The 14,830-nt window shown below is 38.4% G+C and overlaps 3 protein-coding genes across 4 annotated transcripts; 1 reads left to right on the top strand and 2 right to left on the bottom strand.

Moving 5' to 3' along the window:
- Positions 1 to 622: 622 nt before the first annotated feature.
- Positions 623 to 4,904, bottom strand: LOC116294124 (uncharacterized). 2 transcript variants are annotated; one of them, XM_031701658.2, is made up of 5 exons: positions 4,810 to 4,904; positions 2,919 to 3,048; positions 2,065 to 2,123; positions 1,614 to 1,906; positions 623 to 1,251 (listed from the first exon to the last, which is right to left on the bottom strand). In XM_031701658.2, the coding sequence occupies exons 2-5, from the start codon at positions 2,977 to 2,979 to the stop codon at positions 714 to 716; spliced, it is 951 nt and encodes a 316-aa protein (XP_031557518.1). In that variant the 5' UTR covers positions 2,980 to 3,048; positions 4,810 to 4,904; the 3' UTR covers positions 623 to 713. The 2 variants fall into 2 exon arrangements, with proteins under 2 accessions (XP_031557518.1, XP_031557517.1); XM_031701657.2 differs by lacking the exon at positions 4,810 to 4,904 and having other exon boundaries at positions 2,919 to 3,310.
- Positions 3,954 to 9,244, top strand: LOC116294126 (uncharacterized). Its single transcript, XM_031701659.2, has 8 exons — positions 3,954 to 4,063; positions 4,829 to 5,131; positions 5,312 to 5,428; positions 6,053 to 6,499; positions 6,843 to 6,952; positions 7,153 to 7,211; positions 7,404 to 7,537; positions 7,797 to 9,244. The coding sequence occupies exons 1-8, from the start codon at positions 4,018 to 4,020 to the stop codon at positions 9,017 to 9,019; spliced, it is 2,439 nt and encodes an 812-aa protein (XP_031557519.2). The 5' UTR covers positions 3,954 to 4,017; the 3' UTR covers positions 9,020 to 9,244.
- A 173-nt stretch (positions 9,245 to 9,417) lies between these two features.
- Positions 9,418 to 12,726, bottom strand: LOC116294129 (acyloxyacyl hydrolase). The gene is made up of 4 exons (XM_031701664.2): positions 11,845 to 12,726; positions 11,382 to 11,565; positions 10,539 to 11,145; positions 9,418 to 10,202 (listed from the first exon to the last, which is right to left on the bottom strand). The coding sequence occupies exons 1-4, from the start codon at positions 12,623 to 12,625 to the stop codon at positions 10,005 to 10,007; spliced, it is 1,770 nt and encodes a 589-aa protein (XP_031557524.1). The 5' UTR covers positions 12,626 to 12,726; the 3' UTR covers positions 9,418 to 10,004.
- Between the last annotated feature and the right edge of the window lie 2,104 nt (positions 12,727 to 14,830).

Raw genomic sequence — 14,830 nt, 5'->3', positions numbered from 1 at the left:
ATGCGAATTTATCCCGAATTTCTCACTTTCTTTTGTCTAAACCTTCTTTTGTTCTTAATTAAACAAAAGAAGGTGAGAAAATCGGGATAAAATCGCATGCGCAGTGGAATCGATTCTTAAACTATGAAAAGGCTTATATAAAATAACTCTCGCTAATGTAGAATTTTTTATTGTAAGAATTTACACAAAATCTTGTAAAGTGTGTCGCTGTTCCCTGTATGCCTTGTGTTGGATGCTAAAGAACAATAGGAAGCCATTTTACTGCTACGTACGAGTAATCATAGGAGCGCGATGCTTTGTGGTCTGACTTTGGTACCAAGCCTCGAGAACTCGTAATTTCGCAAAGACAAATTTTAATGCTTTACATATTTACAGTGGTGCCGATAGAGTGTGTACTCTAGCCTGTCGAGGACATTACATTTGCACCGATAAATATCATCCATTCAGCAGACAATATTTTCTTTATACAACTGTGCACTACTCAATAAACTACAGCCTCGATCACAAACTAGGCCTGGTTACACATTCAGGCCTGGTTACTAAAACTGGAGCAAAAAAGGTCGAGACCAACAGTTTTTATTTCTTCTCACAAAGAATCTTTTTGAAGAAAAATGTCACAGAGTTTATTTTAAGAAAATCTTTATTTCTCCAACATACAAATAATACTTAATAATATGAATAATAGATATATAATATACATATAGAAATGTAATTTAATACATATAACCGCTTCCCTCGTCCATTTCATCTATCCCAGATCCATTCGTCTCTTCCTTCTCTTCGATCTCGCTCTCAGTCTCTTCCGGTACTTGTTCAATTTTGGACTTCTTAATCGTCTCAGCGATGGAGTTTGGGGATAATACCATCTCCTCCGCGCGGTTATCGTTGTGCGCCATTTGTGCCATGGACTCGGTAACTTCTTGAGAGGTCTGGGGGGATGAATGTGATTGGTCGACTCCCAGTTGTTCAACTACGTTATTCTCTGATCGGGTGACAGGAGAAGAATCGAGAAGCACTTGTACTTCTGACTCTGGAGATGATGATGATGATGATGATGATGATGATGATGATGATGACGAAGCTGATGCTGATGCGGAAGCAGAGGATGATATTGATGTTACGACTTCAGCTTCGTTTGATGATAACGATGATGATGAAGAAGCCGATGACGTTGCGCCACCGACTAATTCGGTCACTGCATTAGTTGTTACTTCGCCTTCGTTTTCAGCGATAGCTGTTTTCGGCATACACCTTCAACGATATATGAAAAGGTCAACGTCAAGGATAACGATTGTCATCTTACAGGCTCTGACTTAGAGGGGAGGGGTGGGGTTACTCGGTACCGATCACCTCTGGAAATGATATCCTAGATTTTGTCCTCAAATATCTCCAAAACTAAAAGTCAAATCGCAGAAATAAAGGTACTGTCTGTTTGCATGTATACTAGTGTATACGAATAGTTACTATAGACACCCAGTATTTCAACAGGGTTGAGGGTACTTTATAACACCCATCATGTAAAAAAGTTGGGTCTCTATTTTGGACCAAGGTTTAAACTATGTCCCTCATTAACGAATTCTACCCATGCAACGTCACAAACATCACTCACGCACCTATATTTGACTTCCAGGTATTTCATTACATTAGGACAAATGACTGTCCCCTCCATAGCAAGTAGATCATTTGACGCAGACACCTCGCACTTGTTCTCTCCCTGACACAGATCCTTCACTTCTTGTTTTATTTGTTCTTCTTGTTCTGTGCAGGGGGAGGCAGGATCTTGTCCAGGTGTAAGACACACCATGGGGTCCTTCCTGCCAAACATGGCTGACACGATATCAATGCTGTTGAATATGTTGGCACATGTGATGTAAGCCTTTTGATCTTCACAAGCTATAACTTTTCTCTGTGGATGGACAGTGAGAAGAAAGCTTGTAAAACAAACTGCGCATGCTTAGAAAATTTGGTTTACTAAAATGTATGAGTAACAACTTCAAGAACCACCCTGGCCACTTGATGTGGTGTTTTGTCCTAACCCTCCCCTCCCTTAGGATAAATACTCACCACTGCACCGATCCCTGGTGGGAGAGCACCGCCAGCGGGCATTCCTCGCACGTCTGAAACTGAATTGTCCGGACGTTTAATACGCTATTTAAATGTTTTTATAATTTCGCATTAATTTCACATTAAGCACCCATGCTTGTTTCGAGGGGCAGGTCTCCATTGACTGGATAGTTGACGGAATTTTTTTACTCAAGTGAACATAAATGTAGTTTCCCTTCAAATTTTATCGATACCCTGAAATGGGATGATGAAATGGGAAAATTACGACACGGCAACTCACAGATCGGATTGGAATTTAGCGTATTAGGTTTTGTGGAGGGAGGAAAACCGGCTCCGGAGAATCCCGGCAGAGAAAACCCCTTCGAATCAAGTGAGAGCCCTAACAAACCCTACTCATATGCGATGCTGATCCAAGGAATCGAGCACAAATCTAAGCCGAGTCCCTGCCCAGAGGTGAGATATCCAGACCTAAGTTACCAAGGTGACTGTTACTATACTATAACAGCAAAACACAACCATGAAATGGGAAAATAAATTGTGAAAAACACGAATATTTTGGCTAGAAAATCTCCAACCTCTATTCTGTTAAGGTGTGAAAATAACAAAATATCATAAAAAATGAAAAGAAATCAATGTTTTCCTGTAACCACTAGAAGAGAAATACTCGCGTTAAACCTGAACAAAAGATCATAGATTTCAGAGTACTTTGGTACCCATTTTCTGGTTAAATTCTCAACATTTGAAAGGTTTGTTTAGACTTTACAAGAGACAAAACAAAACAAAAAGACTGCTGGAAAGCAATTAGAATTTACCCAACCAGAACAGGGTTACTGGTAGCTTGTCTTTATACTTACGATGTTGCAAGGACGAGAACATAACGAACCATGAAATAAGATATGGTAGACTTGTCTCCATTAGAACGTTCTTTCCTTTAGCGAAGAAAATATTACCATGTCGACGGACTTCAAGAAATGTTTTTTGTTTCTTGAGAAAATAAATAATCATAGAAGTGATATCAGTTTCTTGTTATTCTTTTTTCTTTAGATTTTTCTTTATTCATTATTTATCGACCCGTCAAAAACAACAGGGATCCCACTACAAAGTTTTGTTCAATTTGCGCGTCTTCGATATTTATGTCCAGCGTGCCAAAATATCTGCGCCTTCGATATTTACGACCCGCGGCCTAATCTACTTACGGATTCCAAACTTTAGATTTTTGAAATTTCGTCTCTTCGATAATTGCGCATTTCATGCTTTTTATTCCGAATTTCGCATGTTGAATTCCGGTTAGAATCTTAGATTTCGGATGTCACATTTTGGATCCCAAATTTCATATTTAATCTCGAATTCTGAGATTCGGGCCTTAAATTCCGAAGTGCGAGATAAATTAATTTTCAGTGTCAGGGCACAGCTAAATCCTAGGTCCGTTGAACCCCGAAACAACCTCTGAGCTGATCTGCATGAGTCAGGGCATGGCTAACTCACAGATCAAACCCTGAAACAACCTCTGGGCTGATATGCATGAGTCAGGGCAAGGCTAATTCACAGATTGAACTCTTAAGCAACCTCTGGGCGGATCTAAGTCAGGGTATGGCTAACTCACAGACCGAGCCTCGAAACCACCTCTGGACTGATCTAAGTCAGGGCATGGCTAACTCACAGACCGAGCCTCGAAACCACCTCTGGGCTGGTCAAAGTCAGGGTTAATAGTAGACTACATAAACAATCTACTTGTAACAAAAACAATCTGTTCACACAAACGGTAACGCACGATTAATCTTCTTATTGTAAACCGGTTTGAAGGTCATGAAATCTACAGGTGCAGTAATCCCAGGGCAATACGGTGGAAAGAACGTTCATAATTGATGTGTGTAACCTGTTCTTGTGTAGTGATAGCTAGCTACGTACATAACTTGTTGCGGTTCGTTCCAATTTGTCCCCTGAACGTGAGCAATGTTTCTACTTTTGCTATCGATCTTCACCGGATCACTCGTAAAAGGTATTCCAAACATTTGTATTTTTACTGCAACTTCAAGTATTTCAATTAACTTAATCACACTTAGAACTTCCTATAGAATACTACATTCACGAAAGGATCGCATATAAAATTCAAAAACTTTTTGATCCTGTTCTTAGACGGTTTGTCTGTCAAATAACTATTTACGATAAAAATATATATATTTTAACTAGTTCTCAATTGAGAGTGCACCTTTGTTTTGTGACTAATAAGTGACGAACACGGACACATTTTCTTGACGTCAATTAAAAATATATATATCTTAACGTTATGAAAATAAAAAACACATGATCGTGATTGATTATGTTTCAGAATATTTGATTTAATGTCAAATAAAAGTAAGACATTTCGAAGTCAGAATTTCAATGAATTTATATACGAGAACAATGGCGAATGTCGTGGTTTATTCGTGCGTAAACCGCGAGTTAATCGTGATGTATTCGCGCGTTAAGTGTCATAAGGTTTTTGGACAGCTATGGATAAGATTGAGTGAGTAAGAGAAATCAAGTGAAGAGTCTACTGTGCTGCTAGTCAGCGGTAATATAACAATATAAAGGGTGGCATACAGTAAACGACAAAACAACGCCTCCATGAATGTGCCCATGATTATTTATCTTCGTAGTCAATGCGGTCTTAAACAAAGAAGACACCTCACTTGAAAAAATAGTTATTTCAGCGTATTTAACTAACTTGGTAAAAACCTGCGTTTCTTAAACCTTTTTACTTACATTAATAATCCTCTTGTAGTTCTTGCCACCGACCCAGAGGCCCTTTCAAACAGCTGCCTGAAAGCCCATAATGAATATAGGACCCGGCATGGAGCACCACCCTTGAAATGGTCCGGTGAGCTCGCAGAGGAGGCTCAGAATTGGGCCAACCATCTAGCAGCAATTGACCAGATGGAAAGAGATCCAACCACACAAGAAGGAGAGAATATCTTCTATATGTACGGTGGAGACCCCTCTGAGGCATGTGACAGAGCCGTGGAAAACTGGTACTCGGAACTGAAGAATTATGACTTGAAAAATCCGCAGGAAAACAAAAACACAGGTAATTATTAATCATTATTATCAATTATTTTCATTATTTTGGTTTGTTCTGCGCAAGAAGCTTGTTCTGAACAAGATGTTTAACTATGTGTCACCATAGCCACTTTCTTGGCTATTCTTCCAATGGGCTTTCCGATTTGTATTCTCTTGTTATTCAAGTGATGTGGTTTTCATTTTCTAGATCACTTCAGTCAACTCGTGTGGAAGAAGACCAAAGAACTTGGTGTCGGAACAGCGAAGAGTAAATCAGGGAATTTCTTTCTGGTAGCTCGCTACACTCCCAAGGGAAATCCAGATGGTTTGTTGATTGAGTTTGGTGATGAAATGTTTTAGATGGCAGGCGAAAAACTGCGCATATCAATCGGCAACCGTAGCAGTAATAAAAACTGGAATAGAAAACAATACAACAAAATCAGTAATAGCAACAATAGACGAGTCAAAGAACGGCAAGAACAGTAGAAGAACTTTATTTGTACCCATTATGACATTATTTTCTAATTTGATACATTATTTATATTAAACAGATTGAAGGGTACCAACTTCCAAAAATAACTAGAAAGCTAAAAATGCTTGGAAGTCGGTTTACATATTCTTAATTAAAAGTCATTACATTTAGTACATTCACTGACGAACGTCAAAAACAGCAAGAGCAACGACAAAACGAACGAACAGACGCAATAAAAATATACTATCAGAAGCATTAACAACAACAGCAAAAACAACAGCATTAAGTAAGACAAGGCAAAAATAGCAAAAAAAAGTAGCCTGCGTAACTGCGCTCTAGGGGATTAGCGCCGCGGCCGCTACGCAGGTTAAAAAACAGCGATGCTGGTGCCAGGAGATTCAAAACAAAAACAGCTAAAAAACAGTGCTAAAAACATTAGCCATGTTAATTAATGAGGTTTATTGTGTGTTGTTTCAGTTGTTCTTACCCTCAATCAAGAAGATCCTCAAGACATGTTCACTGCAGAAGACAAACCAGAAGAAACAGCAACTTCACAAAACGAAGCTTCTCACAAACCTGATGACAATGCCAGCTCTGAGCCTGTTATCACCATAACAACAACAAAAGCTCCTGATTCATCAGTTCCCATGACAACAGGAAATTCTTCCGATTCAAGTTTGGGCGAAAAAGAACCATCTTCTTCGTCTTTGTCTTCCCAGTCTTCGTCTTCGTCGTCAATCGTTAAAAGTAATGACAACAAAAATAATTCTGGTAAAGATGTTGCTATGGAACTCGCTGCTCTTAAACCAGATGGAAACAATGGTAACGATCAATCAATGTCTAGTAGTCATGACAACAAGAGCCCGGGTTCTCCACCCAAAGCAGATGCTACGGCGGGAATGAAAGTGAAACCTCCGAAATTTGGTGAGACAGACAGAAATATATATTATTAACAATCAGTGTTGTACTGACTGATCTAGTTGCTTATATACACCTGTTTCAAGAATGGTTCTCGGAGCTTAAGGGCATGGGTGATAGGCTAATGTCCCTTAGGTTATTTCAAGACCAAAAGAAATTACAAATATGCATTTAAACATAATTAATCGAGATTTTTTACCACAATATATCAATAACCTCCGTTTCCTTGAAGGTATCTCAGCTATTCTTGAATCTCGTAATGATCTATCTCCTATGTCCTTTGAATAGGACAAACGTTTTTCGAAATAGATGTAAAATAAAGACTGAAAATATTGGTATTCATTTTCAGGCAAGGATTTTAAAGTAGAGTTACGGTTTCCAAAGATTCAGTACACGGAAAAGATGGCTTACCCATCGAGTAAAGAGTTTGATGAGATTCGAATCGCAATAACATCCGCGGTAAGTACTGCCTTGAAGTAATATTAGTGATCAGAATAACCATAAAGATGTATAAGATATATAAGATATATAAAAAAGGCACTAAAGACATAAGCGTACCATAAGGGTAAGCACAAGGAATCAAAACGTTCCGTTCTTTTTACGAATGTGCATATGCACTAGTGTGGATCTGGCTAAAGCTATTTCATTTTTGTTGTCAGATCCTGCAGCTTTACGAAGATGACGATGAGTTTCAAGAAGTACAGCTTTCATCATTACGGTATTTAACTCTTTATACTCCTTGCAGTTACGTGCAGAGATTAGTGCGCAATACTTTGCTCATATAATTATTTGTAAACTTATTGAAGCCAAATGATGAGTGGACCGTAAAACACCTGATGTTGCGGCAGAAAGATTCAGTGAACCTATTAAGAAGTCGTAAAAACACAATATTTTCCCCTCGTAATTTTAGCAATGGAAGTGTCATTGCTACTATTGGACTGATCTTCGCAAGGGAAGGCCCAGGTCACCTCGACAAACTGACGTCAGCTGTTGCCATGGGGAAACTAGGAGAACTCGACATATCGCGTGATTATGTTGCGGCTGGTAAGAATCGTTAGACTGCTTTAACAGTGCTTCTCAAGCACGCAAGGAATCTTAAAATGTTTGTTCGTGATGAAATAAGGTTTTGGTCGACGTCAGTGAAGTGTTTGCATCACATTGTCAGACTGCAAAGTGTTCAAGGATACTTGCTATCGGGAATGTCGTGAAAACACTTTGATGGACTCCGCGCGTGCTCTTGTTAAGCATTGTACATGCCAGATGTAACTTCAGAACTGAGTCTAACTTGGGTTTTGTTTCGCAGGTACTCTACCATATGGATACCTAAAACTAACTCGTCCACACCAGCCAGCATTGCAAAGCCAGTGTCCACAACCGTGCTCGAACCCAACGCAGTGCTTCCCAACCGGTTGTCAAGTGAGCTGTTGCTCCTTTCATACCACTCCTATTACAACAACAATCCATCATCATCATTACATTAAACCATTACAGCCACCACCACCATCAACATGTCCGGGTAACTGCGACTCATCTTGTTTACCACAATGTACTGAGCAGTGTTGCTGGAATAAACAACCAAGCCTCCAGCAAGACGCGCTGCAATCGGATGTCAATCATCAAGAGTCGCAACCGGAAGTAAGCCACGCGGAAGTCAAACAACCGGAAGTTAAACAACCGGAAGTTAAACAACCGGAAGTAAGTCAACCGGAAGTCAGTTATTCGAACCAAGGTTATTCATGTCCGGCAACGTGTCCATTTTCGTGCTATCCTCAATGCACACCGGAATGCTGCAGCACGCCAGGTTACTTTGTGACCCCGGACTGTTCAGATGACTGTGCTGAGTTTTGTTCAGTGAGCTGCCCACAAGAGTGCTGTGGAACTAGAAAAGCTGTCGTAAACAATATGAAACATGTTCCTCACCTAACTGGCCAGAGACTATCACTTCCTTCTATTGCAAGCCCAAAAAGTCCCAAAGTATCTAATTATATTTATGGGCCCAAGTATGGAGCCTTGCAGAACCCCCTTTATGGAAAAGGATTCAAACAGGGTACGAAAATCCAGTACAATCTCAAAAATTTACAGGCTTATCTTAAAAAAATATCACTGGCATATAGCAAAGCTCATCCCAAGAACAGCAAAGGCCTGCAAAATTTACCTTTGGGGGCCAAAGGTGAATCCTTGAAGAATACCTTGAGTTTCCAACAAAGGGCCATGTACTTGCAACCAGGAAAAACATCATACAAGACATTGCCAGCCCAACATCTCCAAGCAACAAAAACATTCATCAATCCTAGATTTAACAAGGCAAGGTATTCATCTCAGAATTATCCAGGAATGCAAGCAATCAGAGACTTAAAATCCAAGGGCGCACCATTAGACATCAGATTTGCATATCGCTATGGAAACAGGCTGCTTGTACCAATTGATATGCCTAATATGGACATTAAAGAACTTCGAGGGAAGAAGTTTATTAGTGTGCCAGCTTTTAAGAGAACCATGAAAGATGGACAAAGTGACAAGCACTAGCTATTAACTGTATTGTTGTAAAACTGACACGCGCACACCTTTGAGCGTTTAAACACTGACTGTAAGATTGATATGAATAGACCAACTGCAAATGAGCATGCAATTCTTTTGTTTTATAGAAAACATGATCGTGTCATTGACTACAACAGCTTACTACCAGAATCTCTTGCACACTTTTTGTTCAATTAATTAGCACCAATTGTCTTACTATTGTAACTAGGTATAGCCCACCCCCCCCCCCCCCCTTCCCTTCTCTCTCTCTCTCTCTAATGCTGTTGTGGTCAATTTATGCAGGCTTCATGCAACTCATATTTGTAGTGGCATCATTACTATATCTGCACCACTCAGATCAGCGTGTGATACTGAATAACCAAATAGATTAATGACATATTCGTGGGTACATTCTTTTATACAAACTCTTTATTTAATGTTATATTAATATCATTACAAGTTCACAATGTCATCGATGAGCAAATGAGCAGATCCCACAGTTAACACCATACAAACAACAATGTCAATTCTGAAATCCTGTGAAATTGCCTGTACATTTGCTGTTATTTGACTAGACAGTATATGTTATAATAGTCCATTTACACTGTCACATATAAATAAATTACGATGTGTGTACAAGTATTAAAAAAAAACATACAAAATCAAAAAAGTATACTAGGAATTGGGTTACAAAATAGTAAAAAAATATAGCATATAATTCATTATATATTAATTAATATAATTTCCAACTATATTAATTAAAGCTATGGCTTAATATGTTGCAAAGGCTTTTATATTTAAAATGGGATCATTCAAAACTGAAAGGTGGATAAAGTAATTTAATTAACTCATAAAGCAATCATCATTAATTAACCCATTAATTACTCTATTGTTACGATTTTCTTCCATAAATCAATCCATCCATAAGTTATATCAAATATTACTATTTGATTTTTGTAAGACTTTATTTTTAATTCAAATACCTGTTATAGACTTAGTATCCTCCCTGGTTTCCAAACATCTCCACTATTTTGTCATTATTTGGATTTATCTTTCCCAACACATGCGGCAATTTTGACTCCAAGATCTTCCATGCTATATCTGCTGTTAATGACTCCGCTATCAGTCTTGGATGAAACCCATCTGAGGGTTCTATAAGCTCCCAGATTTCATGGCCTCCAGCAACCCATTCCTTAAAGAAAACAACAATAACAAAAACAGAATTAAGGTGGCTCAATGAGGTTTTCTCTGTACAGAAATACAAGTCAATATTCTCTTATTTTCACAGGACAGTAAACAATAGTCCCTTTCATAATCCCTGCGCCATCTTGAAAGGTAGCCAAGTCTTTGCATCGAAGCGAGACAAAGGGTGAGAATTCTTAGATTTTCTAGATAATTTGTTGAGTTTGTGTGACATGATAGCAACAGTAATTAAGGGGGGGGGGGGGGGCAGAACCATGAATTTGATACAAATTCACTTCCTATAATACACTGCCTGCACCTAACTATGAAAGTATGTATTGCCCACCTTAATAACCTCATAAAATGGGTTATCTAGAAAGAACACGTCAAAACTTTCATATTTAGCCTTCTCTGCAACATCCTTCATGACAGCAGTCAAGGCAAATGCTCTCTCAGATGTAAAGTTCCTGACTGTCTCGTTACTGTTCATCCAACCATAACACGGAGATATATCAAGGCAGTTTAAGAAGTCATAAAACTTGGAGTATGTAACATCACCTCGCAGTTTTCCAATTGGATGAATTCGGTTGTGTAAGTTATCATACAATACTCGGCCATCTACCATTCCAACGACAATAACATGGCTTCCTTTAGGTAGCTGTTTGTCAAGTGTATCTAAGGTCTTTTGAAGATTGGCTCTCATTTGCTCGGGGGTAGTCATGTGATCAAAATCATGCCAATGATTACAGACATCATTTCCAACTAATGAATAAAATAAAAGCACTGGTTGATCTGTTTTCTTGTTGCGGTTGAGTGACTTGAGAAGGATATTATTGACATCAAAGGAATCTGCTCCATTTTTGGCAAGGTTTTGGTAGTCACGGTGATTGCAGTGATTTCGATTGAAAAGCTTTAAGTAAAGCGAAGAGCAATTTCCCTTTTCTAGTTTCCACCTAACAAAGAAAATTAAATTGTTAATTGCTACCTTAGCACATGCATATTATCTGTGATTAAAGTTAGTCAAGAATTAAGAAACTTTCCTATGATCAAGGGAACTCACAAGGGGATGCTCAAAGAGGAAATGGAAAAAATATGCTCTACAGTGGGACCCTAACTGACCAAATATGGGGTCCCAGTTAGGACCCAAATTGTAAAATCCTTAATGCACTAAATAAAATTGCCTATTCACCTTGAGACATTGTAATGACCAGTGTACAATGAAAGCTGTGGCCAATCAACTTCATTTCCGACAACAAAGGGGGCCTCGTCAAACACTGACTCTTTGATTTCTGAAGCTGTCAGCCACTGAGGAGGAAGATGGAAATGAGCAGCCACTGAATCTCCCAGGACAACTAAACCTTGATACCCAGTATCTGTAAAACATCAACCATCAAACTGATTAGATACCATCAAAATGATCCAAAACTATATCAGTACTATTCCACTTTGTTATTTGCAGACAAATATTTTAAAATAGATAAAATCAAGGCTTTACCAAACAGCTGACATTGGTGGTTTTCAAACATTCATTTCCAAGAGAATAAAATTATGAAACAAATGGTGGCTATGCTGGTTGATATGACAAGAGACTAATGATCTGACTTTTGTTACATTTAATCAAGATGACAGCTATGAAAACAAGAAAAATATACCTTTGCAAAGAACTTCTTCATTGGTTCGCATGGTGAGTAGATCATGAATTCCCCAAATTCCATTACAGTTAGTGTCCAGGATAATGTCTCCCTGGTCAATAGCACCAGGGCGTACATCAGGGTTGAAATCATCACAGTCTCTCCCACGCCAGGAAGTGCCGCGCCAAGCATCAACCGTAGGACTAAAGTAATCATTATCATAATCAACAAGAGGATGATGAGAATCAAATACTCTCTTAAACAGGTGACAAAGTTCTCTGACACCAGGAAGGACACAAGGGTCAAAATGTGGAGATTTTGGGTTCTCTTGTATTTTTACTTTCCCCTTGGCTTGTGCGATAGCAATTTTCCTTTTTGCTTCATTAAGGATAGAGTCAAAATTTCCTCTAGGAGGAAAGCCCTTGCATGTTGGCTGCCCCTTTTCTGTGTAGCAGAGGTCAATAGCGTGACAAATGACATCTGCAGTCACATCTTTAGTCAGAATCTGCACAATCCGAGGAATATAGTAATTTCCCAAAGCAACACAAGCACTCTTGAATATCGGTTCTGGCAGAAGCCTACACAGTCTGTCAAACGACTTGACGAACGTCTCGTTATGTATGACGCTTAGTTGGTTAGTTAAAGCTGCTACAGCAGTACAAGCAGCACAGTATACTCCGCCATTAACACCTTTCTTGAACTCCGGAGAAGAAGAAGTTGGACAGAACAGGAAACCACTTAAAAACAACAAACTAAAGCATAAGACCGTTAGACATTTCTTCTCTGACCTCGGAAATACCATGGTACGGTGGTAAAATGATTTTTGAACAGGAAACAAAGCATTTATCGATCAAAATTTCCGCTTCTAATCCTCGTTTTGTGAAAGTTAAAAGTGAGAATGAAAAACACGTGAAACATGTGTGACTATATGTTATAGTACTGAGCCTCTCACGGCCAATATCACACAGGAATCCCATCTTCAATTGCTGTTTTTATATTATCTATTATTTATTTAATTTTATTTAGGAAACTTCTTCAAATTAGTGATCTTCAAGAAGGTGCTATATTTAAATGGTTTACTAAATGTCCTTATGGACTTACGCAAAGTTTTTTAAAAGATATTTAAGAGCGACTGTCTGTAAAAATCAAACAAAATCAGAAATATGTGGAAAGGCTCAAATTTTCGAATTCGCTCTACTTTTGGATTTTAGTAGTGCATGATGAAGGAAGAAACGCTGTGTGGTTAGTTTTGAAAAATACTTTTTTGTTTTCGAGAAATAGGGAAAAATCGGTTTGAGCTCCAGGGACGATTTTCGCTGCCAAAAGATGGCTGAAAATTGCTTACTTTCGCTTGGTCCGTGTATCAAAACTATTAATCCAAATAGCCTTCTAATACTTTCTGCCAAAAGTACAACTCTTATTTGCTCAATTAAGAGGAGTTTCATAAAAATCGAACAACTCAGAATTATTTTACACAATAAAAAGCAAAGGGCACTGAGTTACAATGCTGGTCAGTGCATCTCGAAAACTGCGAGTTTCCCTATGTGCCATCCTTCCAAATCTTATGAAATTGTAGTCAACAACTATTGGGAAACTACTCTTTTGAAAAATGTATTTTTTATTTTGGGGAAATAATTGTGCGCTTTTTGCGAGAGCTTTTATTTTGACTCATTAAATATGCAGAAATCATTGTTTGGCGATTGCGTGACTAAAGACTTCTCGAAATAAATTCCCTTGAAACATCATTGTTTTTCAAATCTAGTCTATACAAATAAAAGAAAACATTAACATACTAACCTTCAACACGAAAAGGTCTTTTCCGTTGCTCCATTCATCGGAGTTATCAAGAAATTAGAATTGGCAACCGTGGCGTTGGCTTGTTTTATGCAACCGATTTCCGAAAATACCATCTATCAGTAACTTGTCAGATTTCAATAAGAAATATACAGAACAGTATAAGGCCAGGGATTCACCTTTGGCTATTTCTTCCAAGAACTACTAGTCAGTAGCGCGTTGATAAATTGGTCTGTAATATTTAACAGATCGATCGGCAATTGTTTGCGAGTAACTGTCATAAACTTATACCGAGACAGCATTCCAGCGTGCAGATCGTGTTGTGGGACCATAGTGCACCGACCACTGTTCTTTAACGAAGGAGAAAGAAAGAAAACAGGAATTTCTCTTGCAACAAGCTGGCTTCTTAAAGAGAAATCTAGTGCAGGAACTAATCACAGGAAACAAAATTATTTAATGTAATATATCAAAACGAAGCAGTATGGCATAGTAGTTCGCACAGGTGCCCCTAGCCGACTCCACCATAATCTATTGAGAGAACCACTTTTAAAATTGCTCACAAAGGGCTTTTGATGTTAAAATGGCATAATAATGTATATCTCGACTCTTTTTCTTGCCAAGGATAATACATAAAATTCCAAGACCACTAGGGTATGGACAGAACCGGAAGAAACTACGGTACGCTCTTTTCTCGCGCCAACTGTAACAACTAAACAACTTGCCAGTGAAGCTAGAATAACCTACTGGACTCTGTAGGAATCGAATTTAGTATACTATTCTGTATATTTCTTATTGAAATCTGACTAGTTGTTTGTAAAGAAACACGAACTGTGCATGTCGACTGGTACTGATAGATGGTATTTTCGGAAATCGGTTGCATAAAACAAGCCAACGCCACGGTTGCCAATTCTAATTTCTTGATAACTCCGATGAATGGAGCAACGGAAAAGACCTTTTCGTGTTGAAGGTTAGTATGTTAATGTTTTCTTTTATTTGTATAGACTAGATTTGAAAAACAATGATGTTTCAAGGGAATTTATTTCGAGAAGTCTTTAGTCACGCAATCGCCAAACAATGATTTCTGCATATTTAATGAGTCAAAATAAAAGCTCTCGCAAAAAGCGCACAATTATTTCCCCAAAATAAAAAATACATTTTCAAAAGAGTAGTTTCCCAATAGTTGTTGACTATAATTTCATAAGATTTGGAAGGA

Source organism: Actinia tenebrosa, unplaced genomic scaffold (assembly GCF_029948245.1).
Source record: "Actinia tenebrosa isolate PJP-AT-01 unplaced genomic scaffold, QUT_ActTen_1.0 PGA_scaffold1__47_contigs__length_23844297, whole genome shotgun sequence".
Taxonomy (NCBI): Eukaryota; Metazoa; Cnidaria; class Anthozoa; order Actiniaria; family Actiniidae; genus Actinia; species Actinia tenebrosa.
The sequence above is the reverse complement of the archived record's forward strand: the minus strand, read 5'-3'. Positions and strand labels throughout refer to the sequence as shown.